The sequence below is a fragment of the Balaenoptera musculus genome, chromosome 12 (genome assembly GCF_009873245.2).
Source record: "Balaenoptera musculus isolate JJ_BM4_2016_0621 chromosome 12, mBalMus1.pri.v3, whole genome shotgun sequence".
In the NCBI taxonomy this organism is placed as follows: Eukaryota; Metazoa; Chordata; class Mammalia; order Artiodactyla; family Balaenopteridae; genus Balaenoptera; species Balaenoptera musculus.
The window spans coordinates 77,080,230-77,106,789 of NC_045796.1; the positions used below are offsets into that span (position 1 = coordinate 77,080,230).

At 36.1% G+C, this 26,560-nt stretch overlaps 1 protein-coding gene across 2 annotated transcripts in view; it reads left to right on the forward strand.

Moving 5' to 3' along the window:
* The window catches only part of LCA5 (lebercilin LCA5), a 62,676-nt gene extending 41,394 nt beyond the window's left edge, over positions 1 to 21,282 (forward strand). The window contains exons 4-9 of one of the 2 annotated variants that reach the window (XR_005022241.1): positions 11,837 to 11,974; positions 12,913 to 13,009; positions 13,720 to 13,862; positions 16,464 to 16,596; positions 18,518 to 19,675; positions 20,379 to 21,282. Coding sequence is in view for 1 of the 2 variants with exons in the window: in XM_036872228.1 (XP_036728123.1) it covers positions 11,837 to 11,974; positions 12,913 to 13,009; positions 13,720 to 13,862; positions 16,464 to 16,596; positions 18,518 to 19,380 (1,374 nt within the window). In the remaining variant the exon portion in view is untranslated. Of the gene's footprint in view, positions 1 to 11,836; positions 11,975 to 12,912; positions 13,010 to 13,719; positions 13,863 to 16,463; positions 16,597 to 18,517 lie in introns of both variants that reach the window. The other variant, XM_036872228.1, reaches the window with a different exon arrangement.
* Positions 21,283 to 26,560: the final 5,278 nt, after the last annotated feature.

Consider the following 26,560-nt stretch of genomic DNA (forward strand, 5'->3'; position numbering starts at 1 on the left):
TTGTTTTTCAATATTGTTTTTTCCCCCATTGTGTCATTATCTTTTAAATTCCTATTACACTATATAAAAAGTTTATAAAGACTATGGATGGCCAATAAACATAAAAATTAACTTCAGTATTAATCCAAGAAATACAAATTAAAATATTAATATCCTTTTTTGCTAGTCCAATAGATTTAAAAATTTCAATATCCAGTTATTTCAAGAATATAGTAAAATAAAGGCTACTAGACTTTTGAAGAGAATGTAAACTGTTAAAATCTTTCCAGCAGGCATTTTGGTAATGCTTTTGAAAAGTGTTAAAATCGTATAAATGTCTATCAACCCAGAAACTTAATTTCTTAACATTTACCCTGAGGAAATGATAAAAAATAAGCTTAAATTTATGTGTAATAGGATGTTCACCATAGGAAAAATTGGAAGTACTCAAATGTTGAGCAGCAGAATATGATTAAATAAATTTTGATAATCTGTAAAACAGAATGTTATCTCATTAAAAATTTTTGTGGTATTAGTGTGTTTATTGACATAGAAAGGCATTTATGATATTATTTACTGAGAAAAATGTATAAAAGTCTCAAATTATACACACCAAAATGGTGGCAGTGATTATCACAGAGTGATAGACTGTCACTTTTTAAAATTTTCTATTCTTTGTGATTTTATAATATTTTAAAGTAAACACTTATTACATTGTAGTAAAATTTTATAATTATATCAATAAAAGGCATTTTTTCATCCAGATGTTAGAAATGGTATCTTGACAACTTAAGTTATTTAAAAGAAAATTTTTTAATTGAATAAATTTGACATGTAACATTGTATAATAAATTTAAATAAATTTAAGGTGTATAGTGTGTTACTTTGATACACTTAAATATTGTAATATGACTGTCATTGTAGTGACGTTTATCAGTGTTACATAATTATAGTGCAGTATTATTGTCTACATTCATTATATGGTGTATTAGGCCTCTATGGCTTATTTACTCCTCGTTACAAGTTTGTACCCTTAAACACCATCAGTTATCCCCCCAGCCCTCATCCCCTGGTAACCATCATTTTACACTCTCTTTTTACAGGTTTGACTTTTTTAGATTCCACATATAAGTGATATTGTGCAGTACTTGTCTTTCTCTGTCTCAGTTATCTTGCTTACTACATTGTGCTCAGGGTCCATCCATGTTGTCACAAATGGCAGGATATCCTCCTTTTTCATGGCTAAAAAAATTTTGTTATGTGTATATATATTCACATCTTTTTATCCATTCATCCACTGATGGACATTTGGGTTGTTTCCACATCTTGGTTATTGTGAATAATGCTGTGATAAACATTGGAGTGCATGTATTTCATGAAAATCCTGTTTTTATTTCCTTTGGGTATATACCTAGAAGTGGAATTGTTGGGTTGTATGGTAGGTCTATTTTTAAATTTTTGAGGATCCTCCCTATCATTTTCCGTAGTGGTTGGACCAGTTTATGTTCCCACCAACAGTGTATAAGGGTTCTCTTTTCATCACATTCTTGCCAGCACCTGTTGTCTCTTGCCTTCTTGAGAGCCATTCTAACAGGTGTGAGATGATATCTCACTGTGGTTTTGATTTGTATTTCCCTTATTGATCATCTTTCCATGTGCCTGTTGGCCATTTTGATGCCTTCTTTAGAAAAATGTCTATTTAGTTCTTCTGCCCATTTTAAAAATTGGATTGTTTGTATTTTTGTTAGTGAGTTGACTGAGTTTTTTATATATTTTGGATATTGGCCTCTTATCCGATATATGGTTTGCCAAAATTTTCTCTCATCCTGTATGTTGTCTATTCAACTTGTAAATTGTTCCTTTTGCTCTTCAGAAGCTTTTGAATTTAACGTAGTTCTATTTGTTGATTTCTTGCTTTTGTTGTTTGCGCTTTTGATGTCATGTGCAAAAAATCATTGCCAAGATTAATAACAATGAGCTTCTTCTCTGCATTTTCTTGTAGGAGTTTTATGGTATCAGGTCTTATATTTAAGTCTTTAGTCCATTTCAGTTTAATTTTTGTGAGCAGTGTAAGATAAAGGTCCAGCTTCATTGTTCTGCATCTCTTTTTTCCAGTTTTCCCAGCACCATTTGTTCAAAACACTATCCTTTCCCCATTGTGTGTTCTTGTCTCTCTTGTCAAATATTAGTTGACCATATATGCTGGGACTTAATTCTGGACTCTCTATTCTGTTCCACTGATCTTGGTATCTATTTTTGTGCCAGTACCATACCATTTTTATTACTTTGGCTTTGTAGTATAGTTTGAAATCAGGAAGTGTGATATCTCTGGCTTTGTCCTTTTTTCTCAAGATTGCTTTGCCTATTTGGATTCTTTTGTGGTTGTACATAAATTTTAGGATTGTTTCTTCTATTTCTGTGAAGAATGTCTTTGGTATTTTGATGGGGGTTGCATTGAATTTGTAGATGGCTTTGGGTAGTATAGCCATTTTAACAATATTAATTCTTCTAATCTATGAATATGTTATGTCTTTCCATTTGTTTGTGTGTTCTTTGGTTTATTTCAGCAAAATCTTGTAGTTTTCATTGTACAGATCTTTCACATCCTTTGTTAAATTTATTCCTAAGTATTTTATTGTTTTTGATGCTATTATGAATGGAATAGTTTTCTTTATTTCTTTTTCAGTTGCTTCATTTTTAGTGTAAAGGAACACAATTGACTTCTGTATATTGATTTTATATCCTACCATTTTACTGAAATCATTAATTAGATCCAACAGTTTTTTGATCGACTCTTCGGGGTCTTCTATATAAATGATTGTATTATCAGGAGATAGTGACAGTTTTGTTTCTTCCTTTTTGATTTGGAAGCCTTTTATTTCTTTGTCTTGCCTAATTGCTCTAGCTAGGACTTCCAGTACTGTATTGAATAGTAGGGGTGAGAGTGTATATCCTTATCTCTTGTTCCTGATTTAAAGGAAATGCTTTCAGTTTTTCTCCACTGAGTATATTGTTAGCTGTGGGTTTGTTGTATATGTCTTTTACTATGTTGAGATGCATTCTCTCTATGCCCAATCTGTTAAGGATTTTAATCATAAAAGGATATTGTATTTTGTCAAATACTTTATCTGCATCTTTTGAGATGATCACATGAATTTTAGTTTTCATTTTATTGATGTGATATATTTGCATCTTTGTATTTGCATCTTTGCATCCCAGGGATAAATCTCACTAAGCCATGGTGTGTAATCCTTTTAATGTGTTCTTGAATTCAGTTTGCTAATATTTCGTTGAGAATTTTTGCATCTATATTCATGAGGGATATTGGTCTATAGTTTTCTCTTTTTTTGTGTAGTATCCTTACCTGATTTTGGTATCAAGGTAATGCTGGCTTCTTAGAATTTCCGAGTTCAGAAATGTTCTGTTCTCCTCGATATTTTGGAACAGTTTGAGGAGGATTGGTGTTAATTCTTTAAATGTTTGGTAGAATTCTCCAATGAAACTCTGTAGTCATGGAGTTTTCCGTGTTGGGAGGTTTTTTGGTTTGTTTTTTTTAATTTAAATTTTTAAAATTGAAATATGGTTGATTTACAATATTATATTAGTTTCAGGTGTACAGGATAGTAAGTTAGTATTTTTACAGTTTACATTCCATTAAAAGTTGTTACAAGATAATGGCTATAATTCTCTATGCTACATAATATGTCCTTGTTGGTTGTCTATTTTACACATGGTAGGTTATATCTCTTAATCCCGTACCCCTAATTTGCCCCTCTCCCCTTCCATTTCCCCTTTGGTAACCACTAATTTGCTTTCTAGATCTGTGAGTTTGTTTCTGTTTTGCATATACATTCATTTGTGTTGTTTTTTAGATTCCACATATAAGTGGTATCATACAGTATTTGTCTTTCTTTGTCTGACTTCTTTCACTGAGCATAATATCCTCTAGGTCCATTCATGTGGCTGCAGTTGGAAGAATTTCATTCTTTTTTATGACAGGAATATTCCATTATGTGTGTGCATGTATACACACACACACACACATACATACATACCACTTCTTCTTTATCCATTCATCTGTTGATGGGCACTTGGGTTGTTTCCATGTCTTGACTATTGTAAAAAGTGTTGCTATGAACATTGGGTGCATGTATCTTTTTAAATTAGTGTTTTAGTTTTGTTTATGGACATATACCCAGGAGTGGAATTGCTGGATCATGTGGTAGTTCTGTTTTTAGTTTTTTGAGGAAACTCCATTACTGGTTTCCATAGTGGCTGCACCAAGTTACATTCCCACCAAGGGTTCTCTTTTCTCCACATCCTTGCCAACATTTATTATTTGTATTCTTTTTGATGATAGCTATTCTGAGAAGTGTGAGGCAATATCTTATTTTGGTTTTGATTTGCATTTCTCCAGTAATTAATGATGTTGAGCATCTCTTCATGTGCCTGTTGGCCGTCTGTATGTCTTTTTTAGGAAAATGTCTGTTCAGGTATTCTTCCCATTTTTTGATCGGATTGTTTGTTTGGTTTTGGTTGTTTCATTTCTGTTGAAATGAAAAGACAACCTATGGAATGGGATTTAAGTTTGAAACTTTTAAGTTTAATTACGTCTCATTTGTTTACTCTTGCTTTTATTTCTTTTACCGTAGGAGACAGATCCAAAAAAATATTGCTAGGATTTATGTAAAAGAGGCTTCCACCTATGTTCTCTTCTAGGAGTTTTGTGGTTTCAGGTCTTACATTTAGATCTTTAATCCATTTGAGTTTATTTTTGTATATGTTGTAAGGAAATGTCTTAATCTCATTATTTTACATGTAGCTTTCCAGTTTTCCCAGCACAACTTATTGAAGAGACTGTCTTTTCTCCTTATATTCTTGCCTCCTTTGTCATAGATTAATTGACCATAGGTGCATGGGTTTAGTTCTGGGCTATCTATTCTGTTCCATTGATTTATGTGTCTGTTTCTGTGCCAGTACCATGCTGTTTTGATTACTGTAGCTTTGTAATATAATCTGAAATCTTGTAGGGTAATACCTCCAGCTTTGTTCTTTTTTCTCAAGATTACTTTGGCAATTTGGGGTCTTTCGTGGTTCCATATGAATTTTAGGATTACTTGTTCTAGTTCTGTGAAAAATGTCATGGATTGCATTAAATCTGTAGATTGCTTTGGGTAGTATGGCCATTTTAACAATATTAATTATTCCAATCCAAGAGTATGGGATATCTTTCCATTTCTTCTTTTATCTTCAATTCGTGTTTTATAGTTTTCAGAGTGTAGGTCTTTCACCTTTTTGGTTAAGTTCATTATTAGGTATTTTATTATTTTTGATGCAATTTTAAGCAGGATTTTTTTTTACTTTCTCTTTTTGATAGTTTATTATTAGTGTATAGAAACGCAACATATTTTTGTATACGGATATTGTATCCTACAACTTTGCTGAATTCATTTATTCTAATAGTTCTGGGGTGGAGACTTCAGGGTTTTCTATGTAATGTATCATGTCATCTGCAAATAGTGGCAGTTTTACTTCTTCTCTTCCAATTTGGATGCCTTTTATTTCTTTCTCTTGTCTGATTGCTGTGGCTAGAACTTCTAGTACTATGTTAAATAGAAGTGGTGTGAGTGGGCATCCTTGTCTTCTTCCTGAATTTAGTGGAAAGGCTTTCAGCTTTACACTATTGAGTATGCTGGCTCTGGGTTTGTCATAAATGGCCATTATTATGTTGAGAGTTATTATCATGAATGCATGTAGAATTTTATCTAATGCTTTTCGAGTGTGTCTTTTGAGATGATTATATGATTTTTATCTCTCCTTTTGTTAATGTGGTGTTCACGTTGATTGATTTCGAATATTGAACCATCCTTGTGACCCTGGAATAGATCCAACTTGATCATGGTGTATAATCCTTTTTACATATTGCTGGATTCAGTTTGCGAGTACTTTGCCTGAGGATTTTTGCATCTATATTCATCAAAGATATTGGTCTGTAACTTTTTTTATTGTAGTGTCTTGTTTTGGTTTTGGCATCAGGGTAATGGTGGCCTTGTAGAATAAATATGGCAGTGTTATCTCCTCTTCAGTTTTTTTGGAATGGTTTGAGAAGGATAGATATAAGTTCTTTAAATCCTTGGTAGAATTTCCCCATAAAGCCATCTGGTCCTGGACTTTTGTTTGCTGGGGGTTTTTTTTTTATTACAAAAAAACTGCTTGACTCAGTCTTGGCAGGCTGTATGTTTCTAGAAGTTTGTCCATTTCCTCTAGATTGTCCAGTTTGTTGGCATATAACTGTTCATAGTTGTTCTCCTACGATTTTTTGTATCTCTGTGGTATTGGTTGTTATTTATCATCTTTCATTTCTTATTTTGTTCATTTGGGTCCTCTCCCTTTTCCTCTTGGTGAGCCTGGCTAAACATTTATCAATTTTGTTTATCTTTAAAAAAAGCAGCTCTTGGTTTCATTGATCTTTTTCTACTTTTTTAAAATCTTTATTTCCTCTGATTTTTATTATTTCCCTTCTCCTGACTTTGGGCTTTGCTCTTTTTCTAATTCTTTAAGGTGGTGGGTTAGGTTGTTTGAGACTTTTCTTGCTCTTGAGGAAGTCCTGTATCGCTATGAACTTCCCTCTTAGAATTGCTTTTGCTGTATGTCATAGATTTTGGAAAGTTGTGTTTTCATTTTCATTTGTCTTGAGGTATTTTCTTATTTCCTCTTTGATTTCATCAGTGACCATAGTTTTTTTAGTAATATGTTGTTTAATCTCCACGTTTGTTCTTTATCCACTTTTCTTTCTATAGTTGATTTTCTAGTTTTATATTGCTGTGGTTGGAAAAGATGCTTGAAATTATTTCTGTCCTCTTAAATTTGTTGAGGCTTGTTTTGTGACTTTGTATGTGATCTGTACTGGGGAACGTTCCATATGTGCTTGATATGAATGTGTATTCTGCTTTTTTTGCATGTAGTCTCATGTAGATATCAATTAAGTCTAAGTGGTCTGTTGTGTCATTTAAGGCCTCTGTGCCTTATTGATTTTCTGTCTTGATGGTCTGTCCATTGATGTCAGTGGAGTGTTAACATCTCATACTATTGTTGTATTGTTGTCAATTTCTCCCTTTATGTCTGTATTTGCATTATATGTTTAGGTGCTCTTGTATTGGGTGTGTTTGTGTTAACAAGTGTAATACCCTCTTGTATTGATCCCTTTATCACTGTATAAGGCCTTCTTTGTCTTTCATTGTAGTCTTTATTTTAAAAGTCTGATATGATTTTGTCTGAGTGTTGCTACCCACACTTTGTCATTTTTGTTTGCATGAAACATCTTTTTCCATCCGCTCACACTGTGTGTGTCTTTACCCCTGAAGTGAGTCTCTTGTAGGCAGCATATTCAAGGGTCTTGTTTTTTTTTTTTTTAAATCCAGTCAGCCACCTTATGTCTTTTGATCTGAGCATTTAGTCCATTGACATTTAAAGTAATTATTAGTAGGTACATACTTATTGCCATTTTATTACTTGTTTTCCAGTTGTGGTTACCATGGGGTTCATATATGTTGACTCATAATTATATCTACTTGTTTTAAACTGGTAGTCATTTAAATTCAAACACATTCTAAAAGATCTACATTTTTTACCTCCGTAACCCACATTTTGTGTATTTGATATCATATTCTACATCTTCCTGCTTGTCGCTTAACTGTTTATTTTAGTTATAGTTGCTTTTATACTTTTTTTGTCTTTTAATCTACATACTGGATTATTTAAGTCATCTTCAATCCTTACTGTGTATTTGACTTTCCTACTGGGATTTTCCCTTTCCGACAGATTCTTACCTCTTTTCAATTTAGAGAAGACCCTTCAACATTTCTTTTAGGGTAGGTTTAGTATGCTGAATTCTTTTAGTTTTTGCTTGTCTGAGAAGTTCTTTATCTCTCCTATTCTAAATGATAATCTTGCTGGGTAGAGTATCATAGGTTGCAGGTTTTTCCTTTTCAGGATTTTGAATATATCATGCCTCTCCCTTTTGGCCTGCAAAGTTTCTGCAGAGAAATCAGCTGATAGCCTTATGGGGATTCCTTTATATATGACACTTTGTTTTTCTCTTGCTGCCTTTAGAATTCTCTTTAACTTTTGCCATTTTAATTGTATGTCTTGGTGTGGGTCTGTTTGGGTTCATCTTGTTTGGAACCCTCTCTGCTTCCTGTATCTGGATATCTGTTTCCTCCTTCAGGTTTGGGAAGTTTTCAACCATAATTTCTTGAAATCCATTTTTGACCCCCTTCTCTCTCTCTCCTTCTGGAACCCCTATAATGCAAATGTTGGAACACTTAATGTTATTGGAGAGATCTCTTAGATTGCTTTCACTTTATAAAATGTGTTTTTCTCTCTGCTGTTCTGATTTGGTGATTTCCATGATTATATCTTCCAGGTCAGTTATGCATTTTTCCATATTACTTAACCTGCTATTCATTCCTTTTAGTGTGTTTTTTATTTCAACTGTTGAGTTCTTCATTTCTGATTGGGTGTTTTTTTATTTTTTGTTTCTAATTCCTTGTTAAAATGTTCAGTGTTTAGATCAATTCTTTTACCTAATTCAGTTAAGCTTTTTATTACCAATGTTTTGAATTACTTATCTGTTAAGTTGTTTATTTCCATTTCATTATTTGTTCTGGGTTTTTTTCTTGTTCTTTGAATTGAGAATAGTTCCTCTGCCTTTTAATTTTGCTTTTCTCTGCTTCTATGAACTAAGGTGAAGCAGTGATCTTTTGTGGTCTTGAAGGGGTGTTCTTATTTGGGAGTGTCCCTATGCAGACTGCACATGCCCAGTGCCTTTGATGGGAGGGCTGGATTTGATGTGGATGCCAGTCACATCTTTCCTGATGTTGTGCTGGCAGCTCTTACCTTGGTAGTGGGGTGTGACTGGGGATGGAGGGGCTAGAGTTGGCTCCTGGTGTGAGATGGGACTTTCTCTCTGTTCAGTGGCTGTCACCTCTCTGTCAGGGGCAGGGTCTGATCCCAAGTTGCTGAAGCAGAAGCACTTTGTGTCAGGCTCAAGCTGCCTCTGTTCCCTTTAAGTGTGTGTTTTTCTCTCTCCCAGCACCAAGACCTTTGCCCCAGAGTAGGGAGTGCTGAAGCAAGTGGGGCCTTTCACATACAGAGGTTCAACGCACTGCTTGTGTAGGTGTCTGTGGCTCCTTCAGGTGCAACCCATGGTAGAGTCTTTTCCCTGGTCGTGGCTGTCCCACATCCAGTGGCACAGACTGAGTAGAGCCAGAGCATTCACTTGGCTTTGGCTGGGGTGCATGGTGAGGTGGTTGTGGGAAACCCAGCAACCACCCAGACCTCTCCTCAGAGGCAAGACCCCCTTTCTCCTCACAGCTGATTGCGGTTCCCAGCCTCCACTGTGCTCCACAGGGGAGGGGAGCCTGAATGGTTTCTCTGTGTTTATGGGGTAGGGAGGTGTTGAGGTGTGGTACAGTGGGGCCCAGAGTGGCACGGTTGTGGGAAATCCGGCAGCTGCTAGAGCAGACCTCTCTTCACCCTGCGTCAGAGGCAGGCCAGTGCTCACGCCTCATGAGTAGAGTCCAGGCTTCTCCAGCCTTTCTGTCTGTCCAAGCAGTCCAGGAGGCTTGTCTCCTCCACATCGGACCCCAGGACTGGGACACCCAGTCTGTGGCTTGACCCACTCACTCCCCAGGGTGGGTATCCACTTTTGCAATTTCTTATTTCCTCTTAGTTCCCTCCCAGGAGCACAGGTCCCTACCCGATCGCTTTTCTTCCATTCCTGTGTGATTACCTGTGTATCTTCCTTACAGCCTTGGTTGTACAGTCCTTTTTCCAGTTTCCAGTTAGTTTTCAGTGAGAATTGTTCCGCCTGTAGGTGTATTTTTGATGTGTTCATGGGGGGAGGTGAGCTCCACGTCCCCGTACTCCACCATCTTGATCTTTACTCCTCCATGTTGGGAGTTTTTTGATTAGTGATTCAATCTCATTACTCATTAGTCTGTTCAGATTTTCTGTTTCTTCCTGATTCAGTCTTGGTAGGTTGTGTGTTTCTAAAAATGTATCCATTTCTTCTAGGTTACGTAGCTTTTTGGCATATAATCTTTCATACTAGTTGCTTATGATTCAGTGCATTTCTGTAGTTCAGCTGTAATGTCTCCTCTTTCACTTCTAATTCTCTCTTTTTTCCTTAGTGCAAGTAAAGGTTTGTCAATTTTTTTTATCTTTTCAAAGAACCAGCTCTTAGTTTCATTGATCCTTTCTATTGTTTTTCTGATCTCTATTTCATTTATTTCCACTCTGATCTTTATTATTTCCTTCCTTCTGCTAACTTTGGGCTTAACTTGTTCGAGTTCTTGAAGTGTAAAGTTAGGTTGTTTATTTGAGATCTTTCTAATTTCTTAATATATGCATTAAGGCTCTAAACTTTCAGCTTTTACTGCATCCCACAAGATGTGGTATGTTGTATTTCCATTTTTATTTGTTTTGAGATAATTTTTAAATTTCCCTTTTGATTTCTGTTTTGACCTAATGGTTGTTTAGAAGTGTGTTGTTTAATTTCCACATATTTATAAATCTTTTCACTTTCCTCTGGTTGTTGATTTCTATTTTCATGCCATTGTGGTCAGAAAAGATAGTTGGTATGATTTTATTCTTCTTAAATTTGCTAAGATTTGTTTTGTGGTCAGTATGATCAATCTTGGGGACTGTTCCATGTGCACTTGAGAAGAATGTGTATTCTGCTGCTGTTGGATGTAGTGTTCTATATATGTCTGTTAGTCCATTTGTTTTAAAGTGTGCTTCCAACATTTCCTTGCTGATTTTCTATCTGGACAGTCTTTCCATTGCTGATAGTGTGGTATTGAAGTCCCCTACTATTATTGTATTGTCAGTTTCTCCCTTAAGATCTATCAGTATTTGTTTAATATGTTTTGGTGCTTGGGTGTTGGGAGTGTATGTGTTTTTTTAAAAATATTTATTTATTTATTTATTATTTTTTCTGTGCTGGGTCTTAAGTTGCAGCATGTGCAATCTTTTACTTGTGGCATAAGGACTTCTTAGTTGTGGCATGCAGACTCTTGGTTGTGACATGTGGACTTCTTAGTCGCGGCATGCAGACTCTTAGCTGTGGCATGCATGTGGGATCTAGTTCCCTGACCAGGGATCGAACCAGGGCCCCCTGCATTGGGAGCACAGAGTCTTACCCACTGGACCACCAGGGAAGTCCCAGGAGTGTATGTGTTATGATTGTTGTCTTCTTTATGTGTTGACCACTTTATCATTAGATAATGACCTTCTTTGTCTTTTGTTACCCTTTTTGCCTTGAAGTCTATTTTATCTAAGTATGACTATGCCCACCTTCTTTTGGTTTCTGTTTGCTTAAAATAACATCTTCCATCCTTTCACTTTGATCATGTGTGTCTTTAGAGCTGACATAAGTAAAAACTGGGATGGTGATCTCTGCACCTTGAATAGTGCTGTGTAATTTTACACAGCTGCCTCAGTTTCTATTTGCCCAAACAATGATTCCCAAACGCCGGTGCTTCTCATCACATCCTTTGGCTGTCTTTTGCTCCCAATTTAAATGACTATCCATGTACTCTTGATGCAACTGCTTAAGAATTTATCTGCAAATCGTTGTGGAAAACGAAGAGAGGAATAATAGGCTAAGTATCTTACTAAATTGTTGGTACATCTATGTTCCGTTTTATTGTACGTTTATGAACACTAAGCCCAACCTGATTTGTATGTCTTGTTTAGTACCACTAAAAATGTCATTTTGACACTAAGTGCAGTATTTTACTGTTGAATTATTTTTTAAGTACTATTTTTTAATGTATTTATACACATATCATAGGAACTATCAAGAAACCTTGAGCTAAGTACTAACAGTTTCCAGCGACAGTTGCTTGCTGAAAGGAAAAGGGCATATGAGGCTCATGATGAAAATAAAGTTCTTCAAAAGGAGCTACAACAACTATATCACAAATTAAAGGTAAGCATTTGATTTTAAATGGCATCATTTCTCCCTGTGTTATATATTAGATGAAAACTCTATTTTAAAACACTGTTATCATTTATATTTGGAACTTCGGTACAATATCATTTACAAAATTCTAATATTTTCTTTGGCACTTATAAAGAAAATATTTGTTAATATAATCTCTATAACCAAAAATGAGACATTAGATACACTAATAGGAATGATATAACTGAAAAAAGTTATAAAATCCTGCAAGAAAGTTATGGGAACTAGAGTTTTTCTGTGTTGCATGGTTGAATAATTCAGTGTTCTTCCTCAGATAATCCGATGAGTGATTATTTTTAAAATTGTTCCATATAATGCCCTTCCTTTTCACAGTGTTTAGAGGAAGCATTAGAATTAATTAATTCTGTTAAAGTAGGTGTTCTTAATTCTATCCAGAGGTCATTGATGGGTTGAAATTTTGTGCAACATGAAGTGTTTATGCATTATCTTGCATAGAATTTTCATTTTGTTAATCAAATTCTCAGAGAAAGCCATAGCCGCAAAATGGTGAAGAACACTTGTGTTTTAAAAAATGGTCTAATTTTTAACTCGACATTAATTTGGAATCCACATTTGAGAGATGCTAATTAAATTCTTTGTGTGGCTAAGCCTGGAAGTCAGCTGAAGACATTACTGTATCGTGTAGGAGTGGGTAGAAAATGAATTTTGCCTCATTCTGATTTTCGTGACTGCTAGTGCATATTGGACCTTTAATGGAGAATCATTGCTCTACCGTAACCTAAATGTCCTAAAGACATTCCTTTCTGTAGTTGGTAGTTACAAAGGGAAGCTGAACTTAGGTATATTCCAATTTGGTGAGGAAAATACCAGTTGAAAAGATGAGGATTTTTGTTTTATTTTAAACTGAGACTCTGCATTCTTAATTGTGTTGGGTTTGTTTTCAGGAAAAGGAGAGAGAACTGGACATAAAAAACATATATTCTAATCGTCTGCCAAAGTCTTCTCCAAAGAAAGAAAAAGAAATTACATCAAGAAAAAATGGTATAGTAGTTATTATTGTTGAAAACCATTGTAGTTATTAATAATAAAATAAATTAATTTTGAAGTAGAAGGAAGGTGAGGGGAAAGAACTTTATTGAAATAAATTTCCTTATAGGTACTTTCCAGAAATCCTTTCACTTTCTCAGTTTTTTCCCTTGAGGTCATTACAATTATGTTTTACATAATTAATTTTTTTTTTCTTATGATAACTTATTTTTCTAAACTTTTATGAAAAATCATAAGCATACTCTACACAGGAAATTATAGTATGATAAACCTTTATTCATGTATCACCACCTTTAACAGTTATACATTTTATTAATTTTATTTCACCTATTTTTTCTACTTTTTTTCTAGAGTATTTTAAAGCAAATCCCAACTGTCATTTCATTTCACTCATAAATACTTTGGTATTTTTATGCATATTCTTACTTTTTTAAAAAACAAAAGTGTAATTTCCTTCTTCTCTGGTTTGCAAAAAGTTGAAAACATAAACTTTGTAAAAGTTTAATAGATTCATCCCTCAGAGTTGTCCTCAAATGACAAAATTGCCAGTAAATCCTAGAAATAAAAACAGTAATAGTGAGTAGTCATGGAGCTGAGAAACATGCATTTTCTCATTTAGAGGGTGAACATATACCAGTTGAATTCCATATATCTTAGTACTGTTCAATACGATTAGAAAAATTCTTCTATAATTTTCATGGTAGCTGCATGCCAGAGTGATTTTACAAACCAGTGTACAAAAGAAGTACAAACCAGTGAAGACTTCGAGCTGGAGGAATATCCTATAACACCACAAACAGTTATGTGTTATGAAAACAAATGGAAAGAACCTGAACGTCTTTCTTTGGTGAGTTTAGCAATATGATTAGGTACTAAATTCTAGGTTTGAAGTTATTCCTAAATGCACAATATCAAACATTTTAAAATTTCAGCAATGAAGCTAGTGCCATAGCTGTATAAATATGCAACTAGCCTTTTACAGGGAAAGAGATAACATATGTGCATTTTACTAAACTCCTTTGGATTGACTCTTAGTTAACACTGCATCTTTCAGATGCTTCAGAAATGTCAATTGTACTTTCTAGGTTGGAGGAAGAAGAAAAGAAAATTTTCTAAATTTCTTACATTTATGTCTCTTACCAGATAGTCTCTAAAAATCCTTCTGGCGTTTATGTTTAATAGCAAGTTATAGTAGCTTTCAAATGATTTGTTAGAATTTGACCACATTTAATTTTTTTGGCCTCCTGTGTAAGAGAATTTTATAGTTTAGCTGAATGTCGAGCAAAGTAATTGCAGTGGAATCTGACTTTATATCATTCAAATTAGAGTGGAATTCAGGAGGTCTGTGTTGCATCTTCATTTAAAAGGACTTATGTTGAGTATTGGAAGGTCCTTTTCTCTAATAGGGTTTTATCTTTAGTGTTTACAGTTGAAACTCTAAGGAAAACAATATACGAGGGATCCTGCATATTTCATATAATGCTATATTTTTGATACTACTTGTAAGTATCCCAGGGATCCTGAGATCTCTTCCTGTGTGTGGACCGAATTGATTCCTGTGTGTACTCTAGTTTTGTTTTGTTTTGTTTCCTTTATTTTGTTTTTGTTTTACAATTTAGATAAGTTAGCTGTATCTGCTAAGTGTGTTTCCTCCTATATTTACAAATCCTTGAGACTAGATCATGTTAATTTTTTTTTTTCTTTTTGAAAAGGTAAAGTGTGGAATAGCAAAGTAATTCTTAATTTTAGAAGGGTAAAAAAATTTGCCCTTTATAAGATTCAGCAGAAGCAGCAGCAGCAACCTGATATAGTGGAAGAGGATATAGCCCTGGAGTTAGCACTGCGTTTTAATTAAATGACAGTTCTAACATTTTAGTGACTTGTGTGACTTGTTGGAGCCTCAGTTTCCTAATCTATAAAACAAGGGTGGGTTACCCTTCAGGGTTGTGGTAATAACTAATCACGAAGCTTCTAAAGCTCTTAAGACTAATCCTGTCACTTTAAGGGGTCCCAGCAAATGGGAGCTCTGTTAGTAAAAGTACAGGCTGTTGCTATTGGAAAGAGACCCAGAATACAGTGGCTCAAGCAAGAGATAAGATTCTTTCTCTTGTAATAAACTGAAGGTCAGTGGGTAGACCGGGATAGGTAGACACGTTTGTTCCATGGTAGCCATTCTCTGTCATATTGTTTTTCCGTCATAAAGTGTGTAACCGCATCTGTGTGGTTACAATTGTCTTATCATACCTGGGAGAAGGAGGAATGAGGAAGTGGAGGGCAAGCAGCTTTTGTTTTTATAAATGTGATCAGAAGTTGTATACATACTTCCACTCACATGCCACTGGTCCTGTCTAGCTGCAGGGGAGGCTAGCAAATGTGGTCTCCAGTCAGGCAGCCCTGTGCTCTGCTGAAACTTAAGGGATTCTGTACCGAAAAGGAAGAAGGGGAAAATGGATATTAGGGGACAGTTCTCTACAGATCGAAAATGGATACTAGGGGACAATTCTCTACAAATCCACTAGTAATAAATTTTACTTTTATTAAGAAAAATTACACACACGCGTGAAAGGGACCATAAGAAACAATAAATTTTAAGTTTACATTTTTATTTGATTTAAATATTATAAGATTTATTAATTGGAGACCTTGGGCATAGTATAAACTTGAAAGATTCTATGCCATTGTCACTGCCGGTGTTACAGCTCAACACCATATCACTTGGCCTTTAATAGTTGATGAATAGCCTTTATTGGTTAACTGAATTCATCAGATTTTGTTGTGAAATGTGCAAAGTAAGGATACCTCTTTTTTTTTTTAATAAACATTTATTTTATTTATTTTTGGCTGTGTTGGGTCTTCGTTGCTGCGTGTGGGCTTTCTCTAGTTGTGGCTAGCGGGGGCTACTCTTTGTTGCGGTTGCAGGCTTCTCATTGTGGTGTCTTTTGTTGCGGAGCACGGGCTCTAGGTGCGTGGGCTTCAGTAGTTGTGGCTCGTGGGCTCTAGAGCACAGGCTCAGTAGTTGTGGCGCACGGGCCTAGTTGCTCCGCGGCATGTGAGATCCTCCCAGACCAGGTCTCGAACCCGTGTCCCCTGCATTGGCAGGTGGATTCTTAACCACTGTGCCACCAAGGAAGCCCAGTAAGGATACTTCTGATACTTGTCTCTTCAGAATTTTATGTAGGGTATTGGCTTTGCTTCCATTATATTGGTTCTGATATGTTTTCCAAATGCCTCTTTAAAACTTTTAACTAAAGTAAGAAATAATCTTGTGTGCTTTTGAAAATCTTTCAAAGGTGGTAACTTGTAGCTTGCTGCTTTAGAAATGGAAAATTTGCTTTAATTTCTAACAGTTGGGATTGTGCTTAATGGGTGATAAATCTATGATATATAAATTGCTTTTTCCCCCTTTTCCTGCATGTGAACTTGCATTTTAAAAAAAAATGTATAATAGGATCTGGAATCTCAAGAGAGAGATGATCATGAAGAAGCAGGGATTCTAAACCCAATTGTGGAAAGAGAAGACAAATTTGTTAAAGATCAAGGACTCCATGCTGTGAAACAGGAGGCTGAGAAGCTGGAGGATGGTAAGAGAGAGTTTAAGCAAGTGATAAGTCAGCATCCCTTGGAAAAGAAAGGGTTAATATCCCCTAATATCTTCCAGCTGAACAGTGAATTGGTTATACAGAACAAGAAAAGGTTGATACAGTGGTGGGGGGAGTCTATCAAGTGTCACAAACATTTGAATGAAGTTACTAAGGAAAGAAAAAGAATGAAGACTAAGTCAGTTGCTATTTGGGATTAGGGGATAGAAACAAGTTACCTTCAGAAAATTCAGATGAAGTAGAATTCAGTTGAAAGGGGAAAAAGATTCTTTGTGTATTAACTAAAGCTTGATGAAGAGATAACTGAAAGACAACCCTGTTCATTGGCTTGACCTTGAGACTATCTAGTCTGTAGACCAGCCCAAACATTAAAATCAATGAATTGTGAGGCCTTGAATATATTCCTATAATTTTTCTTTGGTTTTAAAATATAAAATAAATCTTTAACATATTCAGCCATTAATGTGGAAGTTTAGTGAACCAATTCACATAGTTTCAGATACTGGAAATGAAGTTCAGGAATAAATTCATTTCCATTTGGATAAAATGTCTTAAAGGTATAAGCGAGAAGGATCCCAGACTCTAATCCTTTGCATGTATTTTATTAATTATGTATTAGTTGCTTACAGAGAAATACTGTTTTTCCCTTAAAGTTAACAAAAAATCATGACCTAATTGTTGCTTAGAGTATGTATATTTTTTTGTGTGTATTTAAAACAATCTAACAGTTGAAATAGAAGCCACATTTATATCACTGTTGGCTAAACCACAAAGGAAGACGCTTGCACATGTTAAACTATAGAGTAGAAGATAGGTATTATGGTCAGTTCTGTCTAGGAACCAGGAAAAGGAATAAAGTAACAGAAGACTATCACTTCTCTTTGTCATTTTTGACTGATTTTTTTTTTTCCTGGAGTCTGTGTGGAATTATCTGATTATCAGTGAGAATATGTGCCATTTACTAAGGTTACCAAATGCGTAGTGTTCTTACATGTTTTAATATTTTTAGTTTTTTCATTTAGAAATCCTTTCAAAATTATAGCAAAGTGGCAATAATAGCCAGAGAACCACTTAAGAGTAAGTTGTATACTTCATGCCCATATCCCATATCCTAAAATACTTTCATATGTATTTCTCCAAAATGAGGACATTCTCTTTTATCATTCCAGTATAGTTTAACTTCAGGAAATCTAACTTTGATACAACACATTTCTCCAATCTGCCATCCACAGTACAGTTTTATCAGTTGACACAGTATTGTCCTTTATAGCATTTTCTTCCCTTTAGGATGTGATCATGAATTGCACTTAGTTCTCATATCTCTTCAGTCTCCTTTCATCTAAAACAGCTTCTCAGCCTTTTAAAAATATTTTGTGAGATTAACATTTTTCATGAACACCGACCCATTTTTTTAGTAAAATGTTTCTTGTTTAGGGTTTATCTGAAGTTTTCTGTTAATTAAATTCAGGTTATTGCATCTTCTGTCAGAACACTACATAAGTGATGTTGTGTCCTTCTCAGGGTATGACATCCAAAGGTTCAATTTATTTTTAAATTTAAAATAAAATTCTTTGCTCCACCCATCCCACCATCCTCCATTCAGTGTACAGCACACTATTAGGTATAAAAAATAGGCAGAGAACCTTCTTCCTCACCCCTAACTTGAAGAACAAAATCTTTTCTATAATTAATTGTGAATCTTAAATATATATTAAGTATATATTATTTTTTGAAACCCTGAATATCAAGTTATAAAAATGAAATTTATGGTGTCCACCCTCACTGTACTGATCATACAGAAATTAGATAAAGCTATTGTTTTGTAAAATATGAGAGTTGAGTTTTCTTATTTGAAAATACTGACTACTATAAAATCCCATTTTTAAACTTTGATTTTCTACAGAGCGGGAAAGAGAAGAACTTGCTAAAAAGCAAAAGGAAAAGACATCTTTGTTGGAGAGAGAAGAAAAGCCAGTGTTGGAAACTGGAAGATACCAGATGGAAACGTACCAAATTCAAAATACTGATAAATTGGAAGAAGAGGAAGAAGAAAGGCTAAAGAGAGAAACGCTACTTGCTAAACTGAATGAAATCAGCAGAGAACTCCAAGGTTCTCGGAATCCAAAATATCCTTCTCTGCCATTGCTTCCTGATTTGGAATCAAAACTGCGCTCCCCAGAGAGAAACCCCAAAACACACACATTCTTTGAATCCTCAGAGAGATTATTTAATGGGCATCATTTGCAAGATACCAGTCTTTTCAATACAAAAGGAGATGGTCAGAATCCGGGCAATATTAGAAAACCAGCCTCTCCAGATGAGCTTGCATTTGGTAGCTATGTGCCTTCATTTGCGAAAACATTAGGGAAGTCAAATCCAGTTAGCCAAAAAAGTAGCCTTTTGGATTTCCAAAGAAACAATATAGAGAAATTTAGTAAAGACAGTGTAGATTTAGTCACAAGAAAAGAGAAGAAAGCTAATCTGATGGAACAGCTATTTGGTGCCAGTGGCGGCAGCAGCGTTTCCTCTAAAAGCAGTGACCCAAATTCTCTGGCTGCCACCAATGGAGACTTTGACCCTCTAGATTTTCTCCCTGGGGATAAAAGCAGCAGGGCTAGGGAATACGATGACGATGACGACTTTTTCTTCAGCGAAGGAAGAAGTTTTAATCCAAATAGACACCAATTAAAACATGCAAACAATAAACCGGCAGTAAAAGCAGTTGATTCTGTAGAAGATGAAATTGAAGAAGTAGCACTGAGATGACTGACTAGAGTATATATGTTTTCCAATTGTAAATATTAAAATGTTTTAATACAGTATTTATTATAAACATAGACTTTTTAATAAATATTAAGAAGTCCTTATTAAGCAGTAGTTTTTAAAGTATGAATACAGCGGAAATAAAAAGTAGATCATATCACACCGCATAGCTAGTTTGCCAAGAATGAAGCATGCTCTTTTGACTGAAACCAAAAATAGAGATGCATCTTTCTTACTTTCTTTTTACAAATAGGTTTTGCCTCCGAATCAGCTCAGTGGGGAGTTTTACTCCATTGGTGTACGTATGCATTTTCTCTTTTATCCCTATTTATTTATTTATTTATTTTTGGCCCTCTCCTCTCTGAGCTAAGTACAGTCTTCCCGCTGATTGTCGAATGGAAATGAAGAGTGAGGGGCTCTGTTGGGAAGTGTGGCAAGGCTGAGGTGCTCTTAAGTGGAACCGTGACAACATGGGGACTTGCCATTCCTCTGGACGTAACCACAGTTAAATGCTACTCATTTCCCAATTACAGAGTCTTGTTAAATCACTTCCCTACGACTGTGCTAAGACATTAGGTTGAACTGAGAAGATGTTTGTCTGTTTGCGTGGACAGTTCCCTCTCATGTCTCCCAGAGGCTTGGGTGCAGTGTAATCAGTAATTCGTTTTCTCGATCTCCTACGCTTTTTATATCTCAGTGACTAGATGTGAGAGTTCATACCAAATACACGGAATAGAAGAAATTTCATCCCAAAATAGCAAGATTTTCAACTCAATTATGTTTCCAGAGTAACGTAACTAGGAAATTTTAATAGGTACTCTTAAGATTTGAACTTACTGTCAAACCAAAGAGACAACGATAGTGTGATACTATTGGACTTACAGGGCTAATTTTAAAGCAGCCTTGGTTAAAATTGCTTTAGAGATGGGACTCCTGCCTTGCTGAGTAGGGTGGTTGATTTTCTGTTGAAAAGTGTTTGTTTGGTCTTTTGCTGTTTGTAGCTCACTTCAGCTGCAAAGGAGTTGATGACCTTGGATTATGCTGGGCATGATTGGTCTTTAAGCAGCAGTAATACACCACCAACCAAGGAGAAAACACAGTTCAGATGAAGGGTGGTGGAAATAGTGCATCAGGGGAAGAATAAATAAATGTTGATTGGCACTTTTTCTAAAGTGAACTGTTGTTTTCAAGCATTTACTACATATTTGTTCATAGTATGATTTCTCATGCCAAGCATACATACTGATGAGGGGACTAGAGCTACTGTTTTATCTTGAGTTCTTATAAATGCTTATTATTGAATATAATTTCATAATTATTTGACAAGACTGACCTGGTTAGGTCTCTAATTAAAAGATGTTACCACGTAGCATCTTCTAAATTGTGTTCCTGTTATTTACTGGGAACTGAATCTCTCAAAAGCGCTAAACTATATTAAAAATTTTTTAATAAAGAGTTTTCTATGACTGATATCAATAAGCATTTAGTATATTGTAAATCATTCTAATATATGTAAACCACAATATTATTGTAATGCAGTTCTTGATAAAATATTATGTAATGTTAATTTTGTTCATAGCTGCTAATTTTTCAGCCAAAAGTATTCTAATTTTTAGGGTTTTTTTTGTTCTAAAGGCTTTTGTAAAAAGTCCTTTAGTAAAGTTTTATATTCAGGTCATTTTAATTAGTCTCTTGCTTTTTTCTACCTGATGTTTTCTAGTCTTTTTAACCAGAAGCAATAAGGCAGAATTATTAAATTAAACCTAAAATTAAGTTATAGACTTAGAAGCATTATGGTGTTAAGCATTAAAATGGGAGATTGTAGAGAACAAGTTTTTCTTCATGAACAAACCTTAGTGAATAACTAACTTTTTTTTTTCTAAATGTCAAGTTAAATTTATTTGCACTCAGAACTCTTATTAATAAAAATTTAAAACACACTATGACTCTTTGTTTGAATGATACCTTCCTTAGGTCACTTGGGAAATATATAGTGGAAATAGGACCTGCAGGGTTTTTATTTCATTATTCACCTTTTTTATTTTCCTATTCAGTATTTTTAGTTGAAGTAGATGAATCTGCCCTAAGTCGGCTTAGACAGTATGCTTAGTCTTATCAGATAATTATAGTCTTAATGAATTCTTTCACCCTTAATAGCTGCCATAATGGCATATATTGCTTATAATATTAAAAGGTGGGGGTAAGGAAGACTAGATTGAATCATAAAATAAACACTTGAGGGCTGACTCACTGGTTTTCTGACCCTCATCCCCACCTCACTTTCAGACATACTAAACTTCTGTCCCTGGCTGGGTGTTAACTTGGGTAGAGCCTGCAAGTCGGCCTGGTGAAAAGGGGATGGGAAATTGGTATTACAGTGACAGTGTGGATTTTTTAGGATTAAAGAAGTTACCATAAATTGTCAAGAAAGGATCCGCTTTTAAAGCTTTTTCCTCTCTACACAATAAATGCCCCTTTCACATTAAAGTCCCCTTTCGTATCGCTTGGAAGTGTTTTTTTGTTTTGTTTTTTGAGCAAAGAAGAGCATGTCATACATTCATTCATTGACTGTTGTTGAGTGCTCCCTGGGGGGGCGCGTGGCACAGTGTGAGGTGCCAGGAGAGTAAGACCCTGCCTGTCCCTCAGTGTGGACCCAGAGCACAGCAAGCTCGGCTGCGTCCCTGCCCTTCCATCCACTCCCTGGGTGTCCTTGGGCTACTTAGCAATTTCTGGTCTTCTATAACGCTTCCTAGGGTGGCTATGAGGAGTAAATTAAATACTTAGGTTAATGTTTGGCAGAGTGCGATACATTATAAGCACTCAGTAAACATCACCTGTTGTTATCACAGTTGTTACGAGTCTCCTTTAGGGACTACTTGGAAAAAATAGAGCATAGCTATGTATACAAAATACATTGACATAATACTTTGAGTAAGATACAAGCAAAAAGAGCTTCTAAACCTCCAAGTTAACATAAAATACTGTACTCCTCAATATATTGTGCCTCTTAGGTCTGCACTTAGAATGTCCCTTTATTCGGCACTGTGTATGATTCATGAGCTGGTTTCCTAATCTACAGAAGAGTAAGTAGAACAGCTAAGTCTTGGAAAGCTTTTCTGAAGACAGTTTTAGTGACATAAGGAGAGGTAGAGAGCCTCATAGCAAAAAGACAATGAAATCCAGAAAACACCGGACTTTGATTGCATCATGTGACAATCCGTAGCCCAGCTCCCCCTCCATGTCTGTGTGTGTCCTTGGATATGTTCAAAGCCTCTCTGTACCACCCCTCCCCTCTAGGAGGTGGGGCTAATGATAGTACCTACCTCGTGGTAGTTGCATACAGTAAATGAGTTCATACATGAAAAAACTTAGAACCATTTGATGCTCAAATTGTTGATGTTTTGGAAAAGTAATGGAGAAAAGGGGGAATGAGGTAGTATTGTTGAATTCTATACGTGGCGGTTGGTGTTTTTATGTATGTGCTTTTTTTCACTTAATCCTCACAAAGCTTCTTCTAAAGAAGGCGCTTACTATTGCTCCCATTTTACAGTTGAGACTAACGGGTTGTAATATATGATAGATTACACAGGTAACAGGCTGCATTCAACAGTCTCAATTTAAGAAGTCCAAAGAAATAAAATATTTTAGGAAGAGTTTTGCAGCAGTACTCTTTAAGTGGTAAGTGACATAAACCCAAATGAGACTAGCTTACGCAGTACAAGGAAATTAATCTCAGCTTGAATCTGGAAAGCTCAAGAAAATGTGGTTTGCTCTGGAGGTTAAAACAGTGCTTATTACTCTGTCCACCTCTTACCGTATCATTTGCTGGGTATCATTTCCAGATAACTTCTACATTGGCTGACAGTATTGCAATGGGCAGCCCCAAGCCCTAGCATCCCTTCAGCTGGCACCCACCTCGAAAAGAGAAAATCTTTCCTGTAGTTCTGGTAAAGGTCCGCTTGGCTAGTTTACGTTGCGTGCTCGCCTGTAGGGCTGGTGGCATGTGTGTGGGAGGCGTGGACTCCCTCCTCTTAGCCCTCTTCATGGAATGATTGGTATTTCTGTGGAATGGGGGAGGCGTTTTTCCCTGATGAAGACACTTTGGGCATAAAAAAGAAAATCATATTTACTGTATTTCCCAATTAATTAAAAAAATTAATGGCTCTTACGGAAAAAAACATTGCAAGGCTCTTAATGGAATAAGCATTAGCTATTTACTCCATATGCCTTATTCCTAGGAACAGGCCATGTCTGTGATGAGATAGGATTTCACCATGGGCTTGTGTTATGAAGTTCATTTTGTTGTTAAAGGTGAGCAATTTCAGCGGTAGGTGAGTCGGCAAGACATTTAAACTATGCTTCAGAGTTCACAGAAAAGGCTTAGAGATCCAGATACGTATTTTCCCATACTAAATGCTACATTTGTGAAATCTATATCTGTATATAAATGAAGACACTCTGTCTCAATCCAGCACAAAACAAAAATTAGAAATAGGTAGCCAGGGTAAGGTAGAAAGAACACAGGCTTTGGGGTTGGGAGTTTGTCACTTGCTAATTACAACCTTGGTCAAATAATTTCAGGTTCCTCGGATGGGGAGTAGGGCAGATCATATCTTACAGGGGTTATCGTGAGGGTTAATAAAAGGATGTATTCTTGAGAGAAGAGAATAAGTAAAACAGTGTGGCATGTCAGCAGAGGGAGAGCATCACCTCGTCAGTGTTTTACTTCCGTATCAACCGCCCCAAACTTTTGTTGAACGACAGATGCTTGTTAATATGGAATTGAAAAAACTAAACGTGCTATTTTACCCTGTAATCTGCCATCTTTGAAGTGGCTCTTGTCTTTACAGAGCCATGCGGAGGTTACAGTCTTCCACAGAAGGCACTTTGCTGCTTCTGGGAACAAGCAGCCTGTGGGAGAAGCAGTTTTACACACATAGTTTTGCTTCACTAGCCGTTTCCATGGAGGAGGAATAGATGGAAATCCGGAGCCCACACTGTGTTCTGAAGACAGGGCATTGAAATTCAGGGTGAAACCTCCCTGCCATGGAGCGAGAATCGCCCTGAATAGCATGGCCGAAAGCAGCTGCCTTGCCTCTCTCTCTGTAACTGACCTAAATATCAAATTTCAGAATTCCTGTCCCAGTGGATATTGATCCTGGCTAGGCATACTTTTCATACAATCTATATATATAACAGGACATCATAGATTTCAGATCTTTTTTTTTTATCCTGATAAAAAGAACCCAAGAGTTACCCTACCTAGGCAATCGTGGATACCGAAAATTTCTGGGTACACCTGGGAACAAAGGTTTATTGAAGTCCTTTTGTTCTCCTATAAGAACTTCCCCCCAAATCTTAAATTTCGCTTCAATATTGGCTTCTAATTTCAATGATATCTGTAACTATTTACTCTCCTAAGCCCTTACAGAGGAGCTCCTTGACTTAATCAGCACATATCTGTTCTTTACTTAAAATATTTTCAGTAAAAACTAGAATCAGTAGAACCAAAGAACAGAGGCCAGGAAAATCTGTCATGTTATCACCTCAAACATTATCACCGGGGTCCAGAATCAATGGCACGCATCACTCCGAAGTTGAGCTTTATCATAAATGCGCACTCCTTGGTTCCAAGCAGGAAATAATGGCATTTCTCTGAACAATAACCACAGTTTTTCTCTTGAAGAACAGATATAGCATCATTTAAATAGACACATTTGCTTTACACTTGAGGCAGTAGTTCTCAAAGTGTGTCCCCACACCCACCCAGAGCTGCAGCAGTGTCCCCTGAGGAACTTGTTAGAAATGCTAGTTCTCGGGCTCCACTCCAGACCTCTGGAATTAGAAAGTCCAGGGGTGGGTCAGCCTGTATTTGAAGAGGCCCTCCAGGGGATCGCACTGCAGCTGAAGTTTGAGAACTACTGCTCTAAGCTAACCATAGGAGGTGGTGGTGAGGGGAAACGCTCCTACACAGACAGAAGTGGCTGCCTGCAACTTTTTTTGCAAATTCGAATCTTAGCACTGAGGGCTTGGGGTTCCAGTGTGCAGGTGCTGCATCTGGACTCACCTTTGCCCCTCACACTGCGTGCCACCTAGACTAGAAATAAGCCACTTCTTTATGGCTATAACCAGGTATGGTCTAACTGTTAGCTCTCTGTGGCTAACATATCAGAAGATCTGAACTAGTCAGGAAAGAGAAACGCCTTTGTAACAACCAGCACCAAAAAGATTGGGTAGTTCATATGTCATTCCTCCATCACAGCCTATCACCCCCAAGCTTCCAGAAAAACTTTCCAAACATCCTCCAGCACTCCCTGAAGGAAAACTAATCAATGTGGTTTAAATTTGACATTACATCTAAAAGTTCAGCTTTCTCAAAGTTTGAGATATGTGTGTGTGTGTGTGTGTGTGTGTATGTTTGTATGTGTGTGTACTTAATGATCCAGGCAAGTAGCTTTCTGTGCCTGAGGTTTAAGAAATATTAAAATTATCTAAAAGAAATTAGCCTATATACAGGGAATATGTTAAATAAAAGAAAAATTTGAACTAAGTATTCAGATTTCTCATGTCCACTCCTTAGCACTGCTGAAGACATGTATATAAACAAGAATGCCTATATACATCCAGGGGAAGTTTTTATTTCTAGACAAAGTAGGCCATGTTTTCACAAGTTGGGATTTTGTTTGCTGTACAAAGTCTCCATCTGTCTTTCTCTGGCTTCCTTGATTTATGCATCTATTACCCAAAAAAAACCCTACCTCATCTCAGACAGACCTGTTTCTGTGTAATCTGTTATAAACATATATAGATATAAAGAGATAAAGATGGGGCCGAATATCAGGCCATGTAAAATAACGGTGGTGATTATGGGGAGTTTGGACTGGTGGTTGAAGGGACGTAGCAGTGATGAAATTAGCTCTGTTTCCAAATGTGTGCTCAAGAGAAACATGTTTCTCCAGGGCTTAGTTCCCTTAAAATGCATCACCACTAGAAACTGTACATTTAGAGAGTGCCTTGAAATGTAGTGGGGTTTCAAGTTTGAGAATATCTATAAAGCTATGATTATTCCAATGTAATTTTGACCCTGGAACTAGCAATCTCTTAGAGTAATAATATATTGGTTCTGACACCCCTACTGCAATCATAACTTTACCAATTTCATTGCTACTCTGCTTCTTGATAA